Source organism: Artemia franciscana, chromosome 7 (assembly GCF_032884065.1).
Source record: "Artemia franciscana chromosome 7, ASM3288406v1, whole genome shotgun sequence".
Lineage (NCBI taxonomy): Eukaryota > Metazoa > Arthropoda > Branchiopoda > Anostraca > Artemiidae > Artemia > Artemia franciscana.
Genome location: NC_088869.1, coordinates 7,506,698 through 7,527,663, shown reverse-complemented (window position 1 = coordinate 7,527,663; position 20,966 = coordinate 7,506,698). Strand labels below are relative to the sequence as shown.

General features: G+C 35.1%; 2 protein-coding genes across 2 annotated transcripts in view; one reads left to right on the top strand and one right to left on the bottom strand.

Moving 5' to 3' along the window:
* Positions 1-4,454, top strand: part of LOC136028791 (DNA topoisomerase 3-alpha-like) — a 61,771-nt gene extending 57,317 nt beyond the window's left edge. The window contains exon 13 of the mRNA XM_065706695.1: positions 4,332-4,454. Within this exon, the coding sequence (XP_065562767.1) occupies positions 4,332-4,387 (56 nt within the window). The 3' untranslated portion in view covers positions 4,388-4,454. The remainder of the gene's footprint in view (positions 1-4,331) is intronic.
* A 4,373-nt stretch (positions 4,455-8,827) lies between these two features.
* LOC136028792 (transmembrane protein 179-like) overlaps positions 8,828-20,966 on the bottom strand; it is a 28,678-nt gene continuing 16,539 nt past the window's right edge. Inside the window, exons 3-5 of the mRNA XM_065706696.1 lie at positions 19,417-19,545; positions 17,896-17,980; positions 8,828-10,660 (exon numbers count right to left, since the gene is read on the bottom strand). Coding sequence (XP_065562768.1) covers positions 10,496-10,660; positions 17,896-17,980; positions 19,417-19,545 — 379 coding nt within the window. The 3' untranslated portion in view covers positions 8,828-10,495. The remainder of the gene's footprint in view (positions 10,661-17,895; positions 17,981-19,416; positions 19,546-20,966) is intronic.

The window sequence follows — 20,966 nt, the reverse complement described above, 5'->3', positions numbered from 1 at the left end:
TTTTATTTTTTTCCAAATTTCGCTACGGAGATCGCATCAAGAGTGACTGAAGCCCCATTAGTCCATTGGAGTCTGACTTGAATTTTTTTTTTTTTTTCCAGATTTGTGTTTAAGCACAAAAAAGCTATTGAGTAAAATTGTAAATACAATTATTAGTGAAAACTGAACAAAACGAATCTGCACCCGAGTCAGGGGGGTCACTACTTGGCCGGTGATATATTCGTATAAATATGACGTAACGTTTGTATATAACATATTTCAGGGACCACTCCCTCCCCCTAAAAAAAGAATAAAAAAAAATATATTATAATAAAAATACTCCATGTGGGCCTTGTCTGTTACCATAATTTTCGAGTCTTGAACAAGGAAAGCCTAAATTTATTGTAGGATAATTTAAACTTGCTTTTCAGAAACAACTGCTTAGATACTAATATGCTTAGTGTGAATCTGATGAAAATAAAAATGAAACTTAAATAACCAAAGCTTCCCAGCTTCCCTTAATTAAGTGTGTACGATTAAGTGTCTGCCGGTTTCACCATTATCAATGTCGCAGCTACTATTCACGTTGAAAGCTCTCCCTCCTTATTTCTCCCTATCTCTAGAGCTTTGATCTTCTAAACCTTCCTCTATAACCATATTAAAGCACATGAGGCTTCATTTAGCCAAAAATCCTCACTCCATTTTGGAAATGACAGCACTGTAGGTCGAAACTTTTACATGGCGGTGTTAGTTCATTCATTCAAAGTCTCTGCTTCTGTTTCTCTACCTACCATTAAAATTTGATTCGGCGCATGATAAAAGACGTTGGAGTAATAAAAGACGTTGTGCCGAACATCGGGAAAAGTTCTGGGTTTCGTATTTGGGCCAAGCGTGACTGGCCAAGGCCATGTTGTTCTTTAAGATGATTAAAACTATGAATCGTATATTTAATGAAATTGTGCAATAGTGGCAATGGTGTCAAATTTGTAGGCTTTCACATATTATTAAGAATTATTCCTAGCTGGTATGGTGCCGCGCGCCAAAACATACCTTGTCTTCTTTATCTGGGGTTAATCCAATGGATATTGGCATTTGGGAAAAGCCCTTTCTCCTCTTTATTTTCTCTGATCCACCTTCGCTCGAAATAACATTTCCAGGTATGCTTTTGGATCATTTTGCGAAATCAGGCCGTACAAGAATCAGTCCAGGATTTCCAGGCATTGCTTCGGGTTTCCATGGCCTGCGGCCTTCATATCTGATCTGTTGAACTCAAACAAATTATCAAACAATACGCCATTCTCTTTGAGGCCTCTGTTACTCAGAAATTTATCTCTGATGCGCAACGTGAAGGCCTAGTACCGTATATATAGTAACGTTATTCTAAAGAATAATAAAATGCTACGGGCTCCCAAGGCCTGCGGCCTGAAAATCTCATCTGTTAAACTTGAAAAATTATCGAACAATACGCCATTCTCTTTCAGGCCTGTGTTACTCAGAAGGTTATATGCGCTACGTGAAGGTAGGATGCGCGACGTGAAGGTCTAGTAAGATATATTATAAAGAAGAATAAAGATCCGAATTCTCGCCATTTATACAGGCCGATTACTTTATACTCTACAGTTAGAAAACTTCTTGCAAAATTTATCTTAAATGAAATTAGCATGAAGTATGATTTAACCAATTTAGTTTCCGAGAGGGACTCGATACGTGAAATTCGTATTACCATTTTTGCGATCTTTGAATCGCACAAATAGTCCTCATGTAGCCTCTATCTTTGTGTCATTAACATTGCTAGGGATTTTGACTTGTTTTTTCACTCACAAGCAATAATGTCACTCATTAGAAGTAGATTGAAGTCCATTTGCCTGTCTATGGAAGAGATATCAAAAATTGTGAATCCGGGTAGGGTCGTAAGGTTCTTTTGGCAATCTTGTTCATATACACAATGACGTTAAGCAAGCCTTTGCTCTAATCCCTGCAATATTCTTTCATTAAACTAGTTACTCGACAGATTCCGCCATACCTCCGCCATGAGCAATCTGTCGATTCAAGTGACTTATCTTGCATATATGATTTCCTTCCTTTATTGGATAATCTGTTGCCACTCCAGAATGCCGTAGATATTATTACTCCCGACATAATGAGATGGGTATTACAGATGCTTCTTCCAAGTGTGAACTTCTCGTTCCCATAATTCCTCCTTTTGTTGCAATTTGTTGATCAAACTAGTTTCATCTCCCAATTCAATTAGGTATTTATGTCTTCCGTTGGGAACAATAATCCGAGCCACAAGAAAGCTTATAATTAATTTCCTAAAAGAAAAACTAAAAAATGATGCAGGCTTCTCGTTAAGACAGTGTTAATTTGACAGTAGAATGCTTAATTTACTATATAACGCGTTCTTCTCACCATATGTTTTCTTTTTCACACCTTTTTTACATTCTCTCCGCCTTTGATGAAAAGCAAATCCAATAGTTGTTTTTAGGTTGGTATTTTTTTAACATCCCTGTTTAGAATCGTTGGTATTCCTGTTTCCCTACGAAATAAAAGCACATTGATATTACCAGGCCATGTATTGTTTCCTACTTAGTAAGACATCAAGCATGTCAATAACGTGTCAGGCCATAATAAGATATTACCAGGCCATGTATTGTTTCCTACTTAGTAAGACATCAAGCATGTCAATAACGTGTCAGGCCATAATAAGATATTACCAGGCCATGTATTGTTTCCTACTTAGTAAGACATCAAGCATGTCAGTGACGTGTCAGGCCATAATAAGATATTACCAGGCCATGTATTGTTTCCTACTTAGTAAGACATCAAGCTTGTCAATAACGTGTCAGGCCATAATAAGATATTACCAGGCCATGTATTGTTTCCTACTTAGTAAGACATCAAGCATGTCAATGACGTGTCAGGCCATTATAAGATATTAACAGGCCATGTATTGTTTCCTACTTAGTAAGACATCGAGCATGTCAATGACGTGTCAGGCCATAATAAGGTATTACCAGGCCATGTATTGTTTCCTACTTAGTAAGACATCAAGCATGTCAATGACATGTCAGGCCATGATAAGATATTACCAGGCCATGTATTGTTTCCTACTTAGTAAGACATCAAGCATGTCAATGACGTGTCAGTGTATCAGAACGTGTTATATGATAGATCAAGCATCAAACTGGAACTGTCTTAACGAGAAGGCCGGTAGCATGTTTGTAGTTTTTCTTCGAGGAAATCAATTTTAAACTTTCTTGTGGCTCTGATTACAAATGAACTAACGTCATTTTTATGCAATCCTAATATGGGGGTTTAATGCCAGAATTGCCTCTCATTCAATTGGACTATCTGTCTTGGCTTTTTCTACAATTAGCCATGGTTTGATGCCCACAACTATTCGATTTTAATTCAAAAATTCAAAAAATAAACGTACTCATACAGGTTTTTTTATGTAAGTTATCATTATTATATAACCCGATTTAGCTCGACAATAATTTTAAGATTGCATAATTACGCCTATCAATTTCTAGTACCTCATCTCTGATTTTATAGGACAATATTGAATGTTCAATGAACCAAAAAGCTTTTTGAGGCCATGGAAAAGAGCCATAGTATAATGATTTTATTATATAATGATTTTATAGGACAATGTTGAATGTTAAATGAACCAAAAAGCTTTTTGAGGCCATAGAAAAGAGCCATAGCATAATGTTTTTTTTTTTTTTTTTTTATATATATAATTTATAGGACAATGTTGAATGTTAAATGAACTAAAAAGCTTTTTGAGGCCATAGAAAAGAGCCATAGTATAATGATTTTTTTTATTTAATGATTTGATAGGACAATATTGAATGTTAAATGAACCAAAAAGCTTTTCGAGGCCATAGAAAAGAGCCATAGAATAATGATTTTTTTCATAATTTTTTTTATATATAATTTATAGGACAGTGTTGAATAATAAATGAACCAAAAAGCTTTTTGAGGCCACAGAAAAGAGTCATAGTATAATGATTTTATAGGGCAATATTAAATGTTAAATAAACCAAAAAGCTTTTTGAGGCCATAGCATAATGATTTTTTTTTATCATTGTTTTTAATGCAGTGTCGTTGTTTTTTTTTTTTTTTTGTTTTTTTTTTTTTTTTTTTTTTTTTTTGCAAACGTTGATTTGTACTAAAGGTGCCGTAATAGCTTTTTTTTTCCTGTGGAATGACGTAACTTGAAACAAAATCGATTCTTAGTGACATGTATGTTATCAGAGAACATAATGTTTTTTTATATGCTAAGTCTTCGTTATGCTTAGTGCTAAGTCTTCTCTATATTATCAGCTAACCCTTTCGTCGATTTTCAGGGCACAACCGAAAAACATGTAAGAAAGGAAGATTTGGTGGAATGGAAGATTTCTGATGTCTTTTTTTCATAGTTTTATTATTTTTTATATATGTTTGTTCATTACAAGAGTATTTTTGTTGTTCCCCTCCTTTACATGTATGTAAGTTGATTCGATAATAAGATGCTAGAAATAAGTAAATTCTTATTATATGAATATTAATCCTTTATCCCTTTTCAGAACTAGTGACTGCTATTTTTCCAAATAAAATAAAATAATATTTCTTATTTCTAGCCTAAAAAGATACTATTCTCCTTAGGATGTTTGCACCGCAATGACGTTTGACAAAAAAAAAAAAAAAACAACGAATAAATTTAGAAACCGTGTAACGAGGGTTCCTTTTTTCATCTTTTTTTTTTCATTTTTCGTCCAACGTCATAGATAGCCAGTGTTGTAGTCTAGCTAAAAATTAGTCTCGTTTCTTGGTTTTAAAATTATTTTTCTATTTTTTCTATTATTTTTTAATTTTTTCAACTCGTTAAAAAGCAACAAAAATGCATATAAACAAATTCTTAGTGTTTTTTGTAAACCCTCTACAAAAAAAAACCCGCCCCGAACAAAAATCCTGGTTACGCCCTTATTTGTAAGTATGCCCTGTTTTTATCTCATCTTAGAGATCGAGTTGGAACTTTCGGAAAGTTTTTTTTGGAGAGGTAATAAAACTCTGGAGAAGGGAGTGAATTATTTTTCTACAGTCCTCACAAAAGAGTATAATCTACAGTTTTTTTATGCTTGTTGTCCAACAGATTCTTTGGCTAGTACAATACACAATACGAAATCTGCGTTGTGGAAACCCTGCTTTGTCTGGAAACTATAGAAACTACGATTCAAACATGCCTGGGCGCAGAAGGAGGGGCAACCCTTGTGGCAAATATAGCCAAGAAACTGACATAACTTTGCATTTCTGTCTTTTGCCTCTGTGCCGCAATTACTTATTTTTCTATTCTTTACTTGACGCTTTCCTTCAATGCAGATCCCTTCTATTTGTCTATTTCTTCTATTTCCCTTCTATTTGCAGATTTTTAACTTACTCGTGCATGTCGCAACCATATTTGAAGTTCTTGTGAAAGCTTGGCGCTCTTTTACTAAATCTTGTGTATTCTAAAAAAAAAGTTCAATATTCCAATGCATTTTCTCGTATTTTTGTTAAACCGTAATCTAAAATCAAAACCGCGATATCGAATTTAATAGGAAGTGGCATATGGTATCTTGAGCCCTTGTCTTCAACGCGGTTCAAAAACAGAATAGGAACCGAATTTTTAAAGTTTCACTGCCCCTGATTATTTGGGATGTATTAAAGAACATTAAGGCATTGTGTCTGAATATCCGAGAAAGCGCTGCTAGTGTTTTTATGGCACTTGCCCGTCGGCCAAGTGCCAGATAGCGATCGCAATTTCTGTCCGTCTGTTGGTCGGTCCTGGTTTTGCTAGTTCGGGCACTTCCAGATAAGCTAGGACGATAAAAGTTGGTAGGCGTATCAGGGACTGGACCAGATTAAGTTAGAAATAGTCGCTTCCCCGATTCGACCATCTGGGAGGGAGTTGAGGGACGGTTAATTCGGAAAAATTAGAAAATATTTTTAAAAATGTCTCCTTGAAAGCCTGCATAGCGCAGTGTATACGATGTTGGTATTCTACTCTGAAGGTCGAAGGTTCAATATAAGTTTTTTTTCTTGCTCTACCATTTTTAGTATTAATTTTTAGTTTAATTTTAAAACCTTTTTTTAAATGTCCGGCCTTGACTAACGCTTTTATCAGATTGGATCATGTTTTATGGTAATTAAATTTGGAATTTGCTATAGTATGGGTCAGCAAGCGTAGGAGGAGCTAAATCAAGCGATGGATTTAAAGCGATCAAAAATTATAGAAAAAGCTATTCAGCTTCAGAGGCAGAAATCCTGCGCAGTGGTGCTTATCATGGTAGCCTCCAAAAAAAAAAAAAAACATGATCGCGATAAAATTGCGAAATTTTGGCTCTTCCTGCTTCGTTACAAGTGCCATATGAGTTCTTAGCTCTTGTTCTTTGTGTTTTAGGATTTTTCTTTTCTTTTCTTTACAGGTTTTGTTTAATATAATTTAATCTGTTTTTTTTTTTTTTTTTTTTTTTTTTTACCCCGTTGATAAAGATTTCCGGACGCGAAGCCAAGATATTCAGACTTTTATTATTATTAGTGGAAAAAAAGCTTGTTTTTCACTGTCATTTGATATAATGTACCCTTTTTTCTATATTTTCATTTCGCTTTAATTATACATAGAAAAGCAGCGTAGTCTACGGAATTATTCACCTATCCAGATAGTTTTTATTAGTGTGCTCCATATAAGGTTTTTATCCTGTGGTTCCGCAGTGGAATTGATCTCTACTTGGTAATGCGGGACTCAGAATTCGAACTCGCCACAGGACCCAAAATATGTGTATTCATTGGCTTGGATAATCGGTTATTAATCGTAATCGCAATTTGGTTATTAATCGTATTATTGTTAATTGGTTATTCCTAATCATTATTTTCAGTATTTCCTGTTGATTGCGAATCGTATACGTAACCCTGCTTATTTTATCAGCATACTTTCTGACTGTAACTATAAAAGTATCTAGTCCAGGTTCGTGTAATAGTCATAAAATATCGATAGAGCACGTACAGGAGAAGGGGATGGGCCTTTTGATCCAGGCAACCCCCTGTAATCTCGTGATTGAGGAATTTTTTTGTGAAATTTGGTTATTTTTTAAATTTGTTTTAAAGGTCTGAAAGTTCCACTATACCTGATTTCTCAGGATCTGAAATAAACGGTCGAATAAAAATTAGGCATTTTCGAAGACAACACTGCCTTTCTATGACGTACAAATAACAGTTCAACAGGGACAAATCCTTTTATTTGACAGTGAAACAACAACAAAATCTTTAGATATTTCGGTCACATATACAGTGCCTGTCATCAGCAGAAAAACTGAATGATGGTACGAAATGAAAATTAACGACTGGTACTGTCTGAGTGCTCATCATTATTTCTCATGTAAAACCTAGAGAGATAGTACCCTTAGCTTAGGACGTTTTGACTGAGATGGAGGCAAAATTTATTTTAAAATATAGGGGTTGGGGTAAATTTGTTGTTTTCAATTTCTTCGGTCCAAATACCAAAAAAAGGCATTTTCAATGAAATTACCAAAGAGCATGGGAAACTATAAGAGTAGAAACTTCGCCGATTTAACATGGAAAGATAGGAGTTGAAAACTACTAGTGCCAGACGCAGCATAGTGGCTGGTGAAATCATTAAAATGTCTTTAAATAAGTAGGAAAAAAATTCAAGTCGAACTGGGTAATTGGTAAAGGCCTAACCAAATAGTATTGAAAACTCATAGTTTCCCATAGACAAATAGGCCTAGCCTATTTGTCTATGATGACAAAGGGTAATGCCTAATTGCCTTGTTAACATAATCCGGCGTAGCACATATTACTAAGCCTAGGTTTGATTAGGGCAAATCGTGACTAATTAATTATGCTTAAAAAATGCCAAATTTCGCCAGATGCTAGATGGCGTTGGTGATTTTTTTTTCTTTACACTAGCGCCAGTTTCGATTCTTATGAGTTACCGATACTCTTTGGAAATTGCCACAATCGAAATCTAGGGGGAGGGGCAAAAATAAAGGAGGACACAAACCCTTCCCCCAACTAAACGGTAAACAAATAGGTAATAGAGCGTACTATACAATTTTTACGTTCTTTTTTTTGCTACTTGTTTGTTTCAAGTGCATTTGATGCGCCTATGCTAGCTCTTTGCTATTTTAGCGAATGAAATTTCGTTTATTCTGAGCCAGACATTAAATTATTTTGGTGCAATTTTTCTTTTCCTTTATCTAATTTTTATTTAACAAAACAAAAAATGGGACATTCTTTTCTTTAAAAGCAGAAGTTTCTGTTTTTCGAAAAATATAATAGAACTTTGGTTCAAGTTCAGGTTATTTTAGTCGCACTATTCCTGATTATTTACGATCTGATAACTAAGCAGAAATCAGGTCGTCCTCGTTTGGGGTGGGGGGTAGTCATAAGAAAAGATTTAAGGGAAATGGGAACTTCCCGGAAGGCTGTGAAGAGGGGAGCTTTAAATAGATCGGTATGGAGGAGGAGCGTGCGTAGCTGTGTTTGCGTCGGGCGGCATGGTGCCGCAGTGAGTTGTTAGCAGTAGTAGTAGTAGTACCTAAGTCCTAGAAGCAAGCGAATATTTCTCAAAGATTGCCATCAGGTTGGCACATACCTCATACTACCTCAAAATACTTGTGTGATTTCCTCGAAAAGAAAAAAATAGATCTAGACTTGTGGTTTCAACCATTCATGTTTTCTTAAAATCTCTAGTGATAAAAATACAACTCACTCTTAGGATATCGGTAGTGATAATAAGAATTCAATAAAAGTGAGCCTAAAATAAGCAGAATTGTATTCCGAATTGGAAGATTTTGTAAGTTAATTTAGCGTTTGGAATCTAGTTTTATTCATTAACCGGCTGAGTAAATACTAATACATACATGACTGAATCAACAAAATAAATTATTAAAAGTAATAAAACAAAATACACCAACCCTATACAGACCATAAAGTACATTTAAATATTCTTTTTTTATCACTCTGTACAAACATAAAAATTAGTGTTGTAAATAATCACTTCTCATACAGTAGTGTCTTTAATACATAATAAATTATTTATAATTATTATATAATAAATTATTATAATAATTTATAATAAATTACATAATAAATTATTATAATAAATTATTTATAATACATAAAAAATTATTTGCTCTTCATTAGAACAGTCTCTTCCCCAATAAAATGGCACAATTTTCATTCTTTGACTCTTTTAACAAATTAATCTACTATTTTATTTAATAACACTTGACAAATAATTTACCCATCATTTTCGACAATATCGCTATAACTCGTACCATTGTCCAAAATCCAGTCACGTTATTTTTACCGATTCTGTTGGTAAACTGATTTTAACCACAGCCCGAATGCGGTTTCCAAAAACAATTTCCAGTACGTGGTCGCGCCCAAGATTCGATTTTTACCCTAGTAAATTTAACGAATTTTCAGGCCACATAATCACAGCTGTAACGTTTAGACTTCACGTCAGAGTTGCAACCTGACATTTTCCCATCAAAGAGTAACTTTTAATTTTGTGTTAATAATTTCAACGCGATAGGTTTTCTTAGCTTGTCCTTCGGAATAATACGACAAATAAACGTTAAAAGAATAATTAAAATAAATCTTTTTCCATCATTCTAGACAAGCATAAAATTTATTTTGGGATCTTAGCATGGTAAATAATTACTTCTCGGACAATACTATCTAACTTACATGGCACGTAACCAAAAAAAAAAAATAGGGAGAATTATTTACAAGCTCTTCAATACTTTAGCCTCTAATATCCAATAAAATGGCATTATGTTCTGCCCCCTAGCGCTTTCAACGAATTAATCCACTGTTTAATTTGACAATACTTGACAACTACCAAATCTGTCGCTAACTGATTTTAGTCACATTCCGAATGCGGTTTTCGACAATCACTTGCAGTACGTGGTTGAATCCGAGGTGCAATCATTTACCCAAATAAATTTAACATATTAGCTTTTTTCTTATCTTGTCTTTCAAAATAGCAAAACGAATAAACGTTAAGAAGGCAATTAAAATAATGGTGCTAGTGCAGAATTACTCCTCCTACGAATAAAACTGTAAAATTCTGAAGAAACAACTTTAAAAAATTCTAGAAAACTTATATATATCTTTCCTAGAAACGTTTCAGTTTACATTACCCCCCCTCCTTCTAATTTGCAAATTATACAGCCCAAATTACATTTCCCCCGTGTATTTTTCCATTTCTTGATTTCGTCTAGGTGGCTTCTTCGCTGTTAAATCTGTTTGAAGAAAAGAGTGACGTGGGGCAAAAACCATGGAAAATATATAGTTTGGTCTGTATATATGCATATTAAGGGGGGAAGGGGTAAAGTAAATTGAAGCCCTTTTAGGAATGAAATAAGCATTTTAGAATTTTTTAAAGTCGTTTACAGAATATTGTTGTGTTTCCTTCTCAGAAGAAGTAATCCTGCTTTACCACCGAAATAATTCGCTGATCATTTCATCTGATTGTATCAGTGACTTCCTGTACACCTTCTGTGAAGAGTCTTCTCCTTTCGCGGGCCATACTAGCTCTTAGATTCTGTTCAGCATGATGTCGTACTAATTTGATAAATGAACATACAAAGATGCCAACCCAACACACCATAGACATCCATGCACCATACTAAAGAAAACGAAAATATTTATCAATGAATCTTCAAGAAAACCAGCATGTTTTCGTAGTAAAGCACAAATTACCATTGGCGTCAATTTTAGGGGATATTTGTTCCTCTAACCCCTCCTACATTTCAAAAATTGTGTTTCCGGGATTTTAAATAAAAAATGCTTTTTCGGTACTTTCAGTGGAAAACCTATAAAATAAATTGCCCCCGCCAAGGTTTTTATAAATATATTTTGACTTCATTGAAATTTTCGTGAATTAACACCGCTACAAATGACACAAACCTTTAGGGGCTTGGGGGAGAGGTGCTGTAGCCATAAACCACAAGCAGACAAGTATCAAATGATCAAATATTCTAACCTAAACGAAATAGGGTATTGGAAAAGAATTTGCGGATAAAGGGTGATAGATTGCCAAATATGGTCCTTTTCGGTCAACCATCTGGAACAACAAAAGGGACCATTCGGGTCGACCATGAATGGGTTAGGAACAGGCCGTAAGGAAGGACAAACAAAAATATATTTTTTTCAAATCCCGAGGGGGGGAATTTTGTCCAGTGAAAAGACAAAGAAAGGTATTTTCCACAACTCGGGAAATGTTGGGGCCCCCAACCTACTGTCTGTGGCACCAACAAGAACAAACCTAACAACCTAAGAACAAAATCACAAGGCAAATAGTTAAAGAATAAAAAAAATACGGAAACGTTTTTATTTGGCTGATCTCAGTGCAATTTTCATAGGCCTAGTGACTTTCAGCTTTTCAGAAGGTTAAGATCTAATTCCATATTCGTTTCATACGATTTTGATTTAACCTTTGAACTTAGAAGGCACACCTGTACATAAGGGAGTGATCCTAGTGACACCAATCAACATACTTTTCCTCCCTCTGAAATTACAAAAGAAACAAAACTTATTTTGCTCATTTTTTTTACCCTCTCCCCAACCAGCTTGAGAAACCCTAAGCGCCCTCTCACCTGGCTTGGGCCTTGGGTAGCACTGATCTGTCTCCTCTTTCTTTCGTTTTTTTTAGGCCTAGCAGGTTACCAGAACATCATAGTGATATTTAATGGCTCATTTAAAAGTTTTTTATCATACCTACGTGCTTTTTATAAATTTCGCCATTTGCAAGTGCCAGATGGCACTAAAGAGGGCAATTTTGTGCCATTTCTCGAAGGAACATCGTAAACTGATATTTAATAGCTCATATTGCACATATCTACGTTTTTCGAATAGATTCTACCATAAGTGCCAAATGGTACTTTTGATGCCATGTCTCGAGTGGCAAAGAAGAGGCTAGTGGGTTACGAGAACTTTCAGAGAGGTTTTTAATGGCTCATTTTAAAGCTACTACTCATACCAATGTGTTTTATGTTTTTTGGTTTTTTTTTTAGTTCTACCATCCATAAAGGACATATAGCACTAAAAACGGCACTTTTGGTGCCACTTCTTAAGTGGAAAAAGTTGGAAGCATAAAACGCTACCATTGTAATAATTATTGTCCAGACCCTTAACTGGAGGTTTGCAAGAACTCTTCACGTATACTCCCCCTCCCAAACCTCTTAGTAAGTTTCATAAATTGTCTGCTCACCTTATCTTTTACTTCTTAGGTTATTGTGAAAACAGTTTATGGTGATCTCGAAAAGAACCAGAAATTCTTCAAAATGGTGACAATATTTTGTAATTATGAATTAATTATGAATTAATTTAAAACATTTTTTAATTTTAATATTTTAATTATGCGGATTTTGAAGCTGTTCACCACTGTATTTTCTAGGCACTGTTATCTTCAAACATGAACTTTTTCGGAAAAATACCAAAAATATACAATTTGAATTTAATTATAAATACATAATTATAAATACAATTGGAATTTTAACAATCTGAAAAATAATCAGAGATTATATATTTAAAAAAATAAGTTTTTCAACTGAAATTAAGGAGTAACATTAAAACTTAAAAAGAACGGAAATAATCGTTCCGTATATGATGGAGCTGCCTTCCCCTCCCCCTCCCTGAAAAATGATGATTGCACTATTGCTTTTACATTAAATTTAAATATAAAAGACATGGGTTAATTTTAAAAAATGCAGTTTTTCCGAGGGAAGTAAAGAGCGAAGTTAAAACTTAAAATGAACAAAATTATTACTTCGCAGCCTATCTAACAAATATTGACAAAACTAGTGCAAATGAATCAACTGTGATGTTTGTAGGATTACAGAAAACTAGCGCTTTACTGAAAACAGAAAACATATATATGTTTTGGTACAATAAAAGTAAACCATTTAAAAACACTTTTAACAGTAAAAAAATTAAACATTTTAGGCTTGTTGCTTTATTCTTTTTTATTTTTTTTCGTTTAATTTGGCATTACTTCTGCAAAATAAGCTCACAATAAGATTGACTATTGTTTTGGATCCAAAGGGACACTTTATGATTATTTTGTAGACAAGTTCGAAGTGAACCAATCTTGGTAGTACTAGGACTACAGACTCGCTTTAGAATTTGTAGCATAACTCAAAATTATCCGTTGTGTAGAGAGAAGTAACCAAATTTCCAGAGTTTCTGTTATGGTTTATTTGTTATTCATTTCGAGTAATACTACGTGAGACCAAGATGTTTCCTGATAAATTAGTCCATTATTTTCTATGGTGTTTAATGACTTTGACTTCTGAAGATGATATTTATTTTTATGCCTAATTTTTAAGATAATTTTAATTGTGTAGATAATTTCGCTGATATCACAGCTCGTGTAAGACGATGACAATTGTTATACATTGTTGTTGTGAGGTCATGTACTATCTTTTAACTCCCAAATCAATATTCTTATTTTTGTGTTTTCAGTAAAGCACCCGTTTTCTGTAATCCTACAAACATAGGGAAATATGTTGATTTATTGCACTAGATTTGTCGATATATTATAGATAGGCTGTGAAGTAATATTTTTTTTAGTTTTAAGTGTCAGCTTCGCTCTTTACTTCCCTCAGAAAAACTTTTTTTTTTAATTAATTCATCTTCAGAGATGGGTTCTGTTGAAGAAAACAGGCGTAGCAAGTCAAGCTTTCTGCGACGGATCTCAGTATTCCTTCCAAAAGTTTTTTGGAAAAGAATCGCCTTCAGATTCCTTATCCAAAGGGTCCCTCCCCTGAAAAACTGATGATAAATTGGTCTAAACAGTAGTTTCAGATTTTAATCAATTTTGCAAAATTAGTGTAATGTGGGAGAGCTGTGGGAAGTTAAATTGCCTTCAGATTCCTGATTCAAAGGGTCCCTCCCGTAAGAAATTGATGATAAATTGGTCTAAACAGTAGTTTCTTTAGACGTTAACCAATTTTGCAAAATTAGTGTAAGATGGGAGAACTTTGGGAAGTTAAATTGCTTCAGATTTCTGATCCAAAGGGTCCGTCCCCTGAAGAATTGATGATAAATTGGTATAAACAGTAGTTTCTTTAAACGTTAATCAATTTTGAAAAATTGATTAACGTCTATGTGGGAGAGCTTGGAAATTTCTCCTATTTTTGTCTGAAAAAGAGTGATAGTTTTTCACTTCACCTTTAATAATAATAATAATAATAATAATGATTTATTTATAACCCACAAAATACATAAAACTCTGGAATAAACACAAAAAAAAAGAAAAAAATTTAAACATACGATTCTACAACATAAATAAATTGACACAATTAAAAAAATGGCCAAAGAGGATCAAAAACACGAATCATTTGCTGAGTTTTAAGACATACATCTGCAGATAATTGTTTCAGTCGCGAGGGCGCATCAACGACGTCAAATTATGAAACATTATTAATTATTAAATTATCTTAATTATTAAATTAAGAAACAACTATATGGTTCCGATACAACCGAGACATACGCAGCAAATATTTACAATACTCAAAATATCCTGAGCGTATTTTCTTTGAATCCTTCTTGCGAAGGAGGAAAGCAAAACCAGAAAGATAAAAAACAGCAGGGCCACAAAAACTAGAATAAATACGGCAGAGTCCTTTTCGGTTATACCGACCACGATTGGGTGAAATTTTTCCGTAACCAATCCACATACTTTATACGCTTTATAGGCTATACGCTGGACGTAATAGCGGAGCAAGTAGACGAAAGTGACGTGGAAGAAGATAGACCCAACCATTTAATACTTGTTGAACATGGTTTAGTTGAAGAACCCAAGCAAAGACGTGATGCTGGTGGAGGACTCCCAAAATACAAAACTCACATTTGGCGGCATTAACTGAAAGGCCTGCTGTGGATAGTGCGATTAGGGTAATTAGACTATGTTTTGTCCGGCTAAGAAGCAGAACATCATCAGCATAAGCAACGTGACTAATGCCTAAATTATCATTGTAAAAAACTGACGGTTGAAGATGTCGGAGACACGAAGCTAAAACACACTTAAATATGCTCGGATATAACACGACACCTTGCCTATCGCCATTTTAACAGGAACATACTCCCCTACAGTACCATTCCACTTCACCCTAACTGAAGAATTAGCATACCAATACTTAAGCACGGAAACAATAGAAAGGTTGACACCTGAGGCTGTTAGAGAAAACAAAGCATTTGAATAAATTACATTGTCAAAAGCACTAGATATGTCAACAGTCAAACAATACAGGGGACTTTTTTGACCAACAGCTTGTTTCATTAGCCGACCCACTATATGGTGAGCTTGAACGCAGTCCATACCTTTTCTAAAACCAAGCTGGAAGGGCGTAGAATTGCACTTGGAGTTAATGGCCGGTAGCATTACATATTCAAACAACTTACTAACAAAACAAGACACAGTGATAGGACGGTAATTAGAGCAAGCACTGGGGTCCTTACCCCTCTTAACAATGGGAGATATGCAACCAGACAAAAAACTATCTGGCACAATGGATTGAGCCAAGCACATCTGAAATAATAACTGCAAATGCTTCAGTAATTCAGGACAAGCATAAACAAAAAACTTGAAGCAAACACTATCACTATCAAGAGACTCAGACTTATTCACTTGCTTAAAAGCTCAGAGTATAACACCAGATTCCAACGATAACACTTGAGATGGGTTAATACGAACTGGGAGGATTGAGTTGATTTTGGAGTTTAACATTAAATGAAAGCGAAATATTTTTATAATGAGAAACAAAGTCACATAGCCGAAGAGAGGAATTAATTGGAGGTGAACACTTTACACTGTTACAACACGATCCCACGACCCAAGGACTATCCCAGGCATTTAGTCTCGCTCTACGCAGGGAATACTTTCGTACTCTCGTTTGGTTATCTATTTTATTTGATGGACTGAACCATAAGGAGGACGATCACAGGCTATCCACATGCAGAGCTAGAACTAAGCTTTTTTCTTAGCCATCTTCACTTTGGGATCAACTTTCCACAAGGGGTTGCGAGAACCCGTTCGCACGCGCTCAGAGGCGACAGCTTTTTTAGAGAACTTGAGACAGAACACAATCTGCTGATAATAAGAGTTGATATCTATCCGAATTGAAATTTTGTATACAGATGTTTACAATAAGTAGAATGGTACTTTAACAGATGAAAATAACTAGGACCAATACATAAAGTAGAACATTGGCGTTTTCCCGATTTTTCTTTGACTTTGAGAACCACTTGGGAGAGTTATGTCGCACAGATTTCGCCATGAAGCAAGGTAGTTGGCATGTGACTGGTAAATGATCGTCGTTGATTTTAGAGTCGTCCATATGAACCATTGGTGAAAGTAGAGTTGAATCTGACACAATTACATGATCAAGGTTGGAAGTAAGACCACCACGGTTGTGAATATAAGTAAATAGAAGATCTTTATCAGCAAGAGGGAATCCCCCGGGTAGTGAATCGAGAAAAATTTCAGATCGGTCGGAATTAGATAATAAGTCAGCATTCATGTCGCCGGCAAGAACCCATTTGGTATTTTGTTTTGAAAGGTCGCTATGTAGTGTTCTTATGGTGTAAAAACACCATATCATTTTCAAGCAGCTCATTAATCAGTAGAACCTTGTCTTTTGTACGACTAATATTAAGGGACACAAAGCTAAACTGAGTTCGAGCATTCATTTATTAGCGCTGTTGAGAACCAAATCGGAGAATTTTGCATTTCAGACAAACTCACGTGTTCCATAGTACAATTTGCACAGTTTGGCGAGGTTTGGCAAGGGTTTTCCTTTGAATTCATATGAGGGCCAGAACATCTGGAACACGTAGGGTGTGCTGGTGAGCAGGGACAAGCTCCTATAGGTGATCAGTATTTTGACAGCGAAAGCACCAACGCGGAATCCATTGAAAGGGCTTAGCGCGAAAAATTTCATATCCAATGCGGATTTCCGACCCCAGGACCGCGTTCAGAGCGGCTTTGTCGATAAACTCGAGGCGAAAAGTGCGAGAATTACCGATTTGATTAGCATTAACAAGTCACTCCACTGAGGCCTCTAAATCAGCCCCTGAATAGTTATCGGGTATTTCACGGACAACTGCTAGAGGCTTTTTATTAATTACTTTGGTTTTAACGTTTAGAATGGAGCTAGTAACAGCTGCAGCCAGCATGTTGGCTGAGCACCCAGCTGGGTTGTGTACCATCACAACCCAGCTCCAGCTCTGTTGCTTGGATTTCAGAGTCACGATCCCGTCGTGACCATCCAGCGTTTCGAGCTTCTTCATGCGAAGGATAGGGTCACTGAGCTCCGGGGTGGGTTCCTTACAACGACAGCATAGGACGGTTTTTTTCATATTTGGAGTAGGAGTTTCAAGCTTAGACTGTCCCTCAGTAACCCTCTTCTGCTTACTTTCCTCCTTCCACCTTTATGGTAGCGTAATTGCCTATAAATATCGGATAGTCCTAACTATATTCGCACTGTCTGATCCTGACCTGTATTATATAGGTCACTGATCATGAAAATACCTTTAAGAAAGTCCACCTTTCCCAAGAGAATTTTCACTTAAGTAGCGAAATAATCCGCCTATTCAAATTATAATCCTTTGGTCACTGAATCAAAATATTGGCTGTAGGTCAGGTAGAGACTATAATCCTTTACCAATCATTAGCAATAGGTTAAATAAAAAAAAAGTCCTCATACTATGAACTCTGAATCAACACTTAGCGCAACCTTTTTTTAATGAGAGGTTGTAAACCGAATTTTATAATCATATTTTTTTAAAAAGGGAGGAAAAAATTTAAAAGCAAAAAAAGTAATTTTATGTCGTCCAATGAAAAAAAAAATTCAAACATACCTGTGCAATCGTTAAATGAGTGAAGAAGTTTGATGTATCGATGCCATCAGCTTTGTCAATATTGTTCTGTTCGGCGTCTTCACAACTAAAAGAACGACAAAACGTATATACTTTCTACACGTCATACGTAACATATATGTTTATGTATGTATACATAATATAAACGTATTATATTATAATATAATATGTACGTATACAAATTACGTGGTTATATGCATATATATTAAATAATACGTACAAACATAAACGTATAGTAAAAACGTTCATATTCGTAGATAAGTACAAAGATACGTACATACTTCATACACATAGCTACACGTCAAGTAACATCATGAATTTTGTTCATTGAACAGCTCACAAACTCATCACTTCAGTACATTACAAACTCAAATTTGAGTACGGATTTAGAAACATACCTTTTTTGGCATTTTCGTTAAAAAGAATAAGATTATGCTTCTTCAGAGGTTTTTGGATGTTCTCATTAAAAGTTTTTATCTTTTGTTGTATTTCTATTCTGTCCTTTTGTTTATGAGATATTCAGTCTTCATAGATACATTTTAGTACATTTTTCACATTGCACGGCTAAACCACCTGAGGCAAATTCAGTGGTAAAAAATTCCCTTGTACAATGCTATTTAAAGCTATTGCTTTGACCCTTTACCCAGAAATCCCATTAAGTCCCTTCAAAGTTCTCATATTAGTTCCGTTTGGAACATCATAGGGGCAGGACCTTCTCAGATGCGAGGAAAAATACCAGATATACCCGGTTTCTTTGGATTTGAAAATAGCAAAAACATTGGGTTGCGATATTTGATCCGATATTTTTATTTGTATGAAACTTGGGAAACTTACAGTGCTCGTATTGGGCATTAAATAATGCAAGTTCTTTGGGTCATATCATTGCTCTGATATTTCCTAAACGGGTTCTAACTTTGCTGCTAAATATAAAAGCAATATTACACGTAAGTTAAAGACGATTAACTATGTATCTTGTAACCAAACCTTCACTAAACAAAGGAGAAAATAGTACTTAGTTTTGTTCTAAATCCCAATATCCAGAGGGAAAAGAAAACATGTATCCAAAACCAGAGCAAAAAGAAATAACAAAAAAGATTAAAGATACAACCCTGGATCTATAAACAATAATTTCCAGGCTTGCCGAAGAGAGGACACTACTAGATTTCTTCTACTAAGGTAAATTGTATCTATGGATTAAAAAAATAAAAAAGAAAGCATGTATTCAAAAAAAAGAAAAAAATAGTGATTTACATTCAACGTTACTCATATCCGGCTTGAGGAAAAATCCTGGGGAGGGGGTCAAAATTTGGAGCAAAATTTTTCAAATCAAATGAAAATGGCAGTGGAAAATTAGCCATATAGCATCATAAAGGCAAATATATACTAAAGAAAATTGACATATTCCTCTGGATGCTTAAATTATGCACACTAATCTTAGTTCTGTCACAATTTTTTTCAGAAACTAAATTTCAGCTGGAAAAAAAAAAACAGTTGCATACTTACGCTTCAAATCGTTGTGTGATATCATTACACCAGTAGAAAAATCCCAGTGTGATAATCAAAGCTCCAGTGAGGGTAATCACTGCTAATAACAGGCTGATTACTGTATCAAAAAAGGATGCTAAGAATGTGCTGAAAATAATAAGAGAATTGTACATAAATTTCAAGACTTTTACCCATATGCAGAAGGACAAGGTGTATTTTGAGAAAAAAAGAAAATCATCTTAAATATCATGATAAAAGAATAAAGAACCTCCAGAGCCATTACTGGCGCATGGGACATCAAATCGACGTTTCAGTTGCAGGAAATCAAAAATTTCTTTTAAAAAAAGGCTTTAAAATTTTCAGGTCTTACTCTGAATCCCTGCAGGAAAAAGTTCGATTGCATCATAGTCTTTACTTTAGCATAGAATTTGTGAAGAACGATGTGTCTAGCAATGGTCGCAGTAAATATCATGGAGACTTAGTGAAAGGGATATTTGATGACAAAATAAAAACTTTAGTACCCTTTACAAGGACCAAACAGATCAAAGAGCAACCTGCCCTTTCCCGTCAACACTAAATCTGCTCCCTAGATGCCCTGTGATTCAAATAGCGCTGGATCAAAATCTCAAAATTGATCACAGCGATTGGTTCAAACAATGTACCTCTAAGAACCACATGATATACCCAGCACCAGGAGGAAGGGCCCCAAATTTTTGTAACTAGCACCACGTGAGCACAAATAGCACAAGTAACACAAGTAAGGGTTCCAAATTTTCCAAGTAGTACATAAAAAACAGAGGCTTTATAATATATTTTAATAGGAAAAGGTTGTGCATGCTACCCCAACTGGAATCGAAGTCACACAAGAGTTTAAATCTGTGAGATTAAAGAGTCCAAAATCAGGCCACTGGGCCTGTAAATTTCCTTGACCCACTTATCCTGTCCCTTCCAACTTCGCACATGTAGACATGCTGTACTACTTTTGATTTACAATCAATTAGAGATTTTTTAAAGTGTTGTCCTAAATAATTGAATATTAATCATTAAAACAGCAGTATGAATATCTTAAATTAAAACACAATAAATTAGCCAATAAATGTTACAATTGGATTGGATTTACACCATATTTGGTATTTCAGGGCCTGTGAAGTTTTAGATTACAAATTTGGGCTAATATTGCAATATAGAAGTCCAAAATTACAACACATTAAGGCGGCACAGAAGATTATAATCATATTGCAAGCCTCAGAGTTGGCTGACCATCACAAAGAAGAAGGGCCCATTAACAAATTGTCCCAGGAGATTAGCCGTTACCGAAAGCTGTCGAGAATTTGCGGTTTGACTAGTGAAATTTTACATCCCTGTTGTCAGCGAGCTTGTCAATCAAAGCGACTGGCACGACAGGGAACTCTGAAAGTGACCAAATTGCTAAAATAGTAATTTCTTTGAGCCTATTTTTAGCCTTTTCCTAGCAGGTATACTAGAACGTTTTTAGGGGCTGGCCTTTCCTGCACTTTATAAGGTAATTCTACTCCATATAGTCAAAAAAACAAAATTCATGCTTTCTA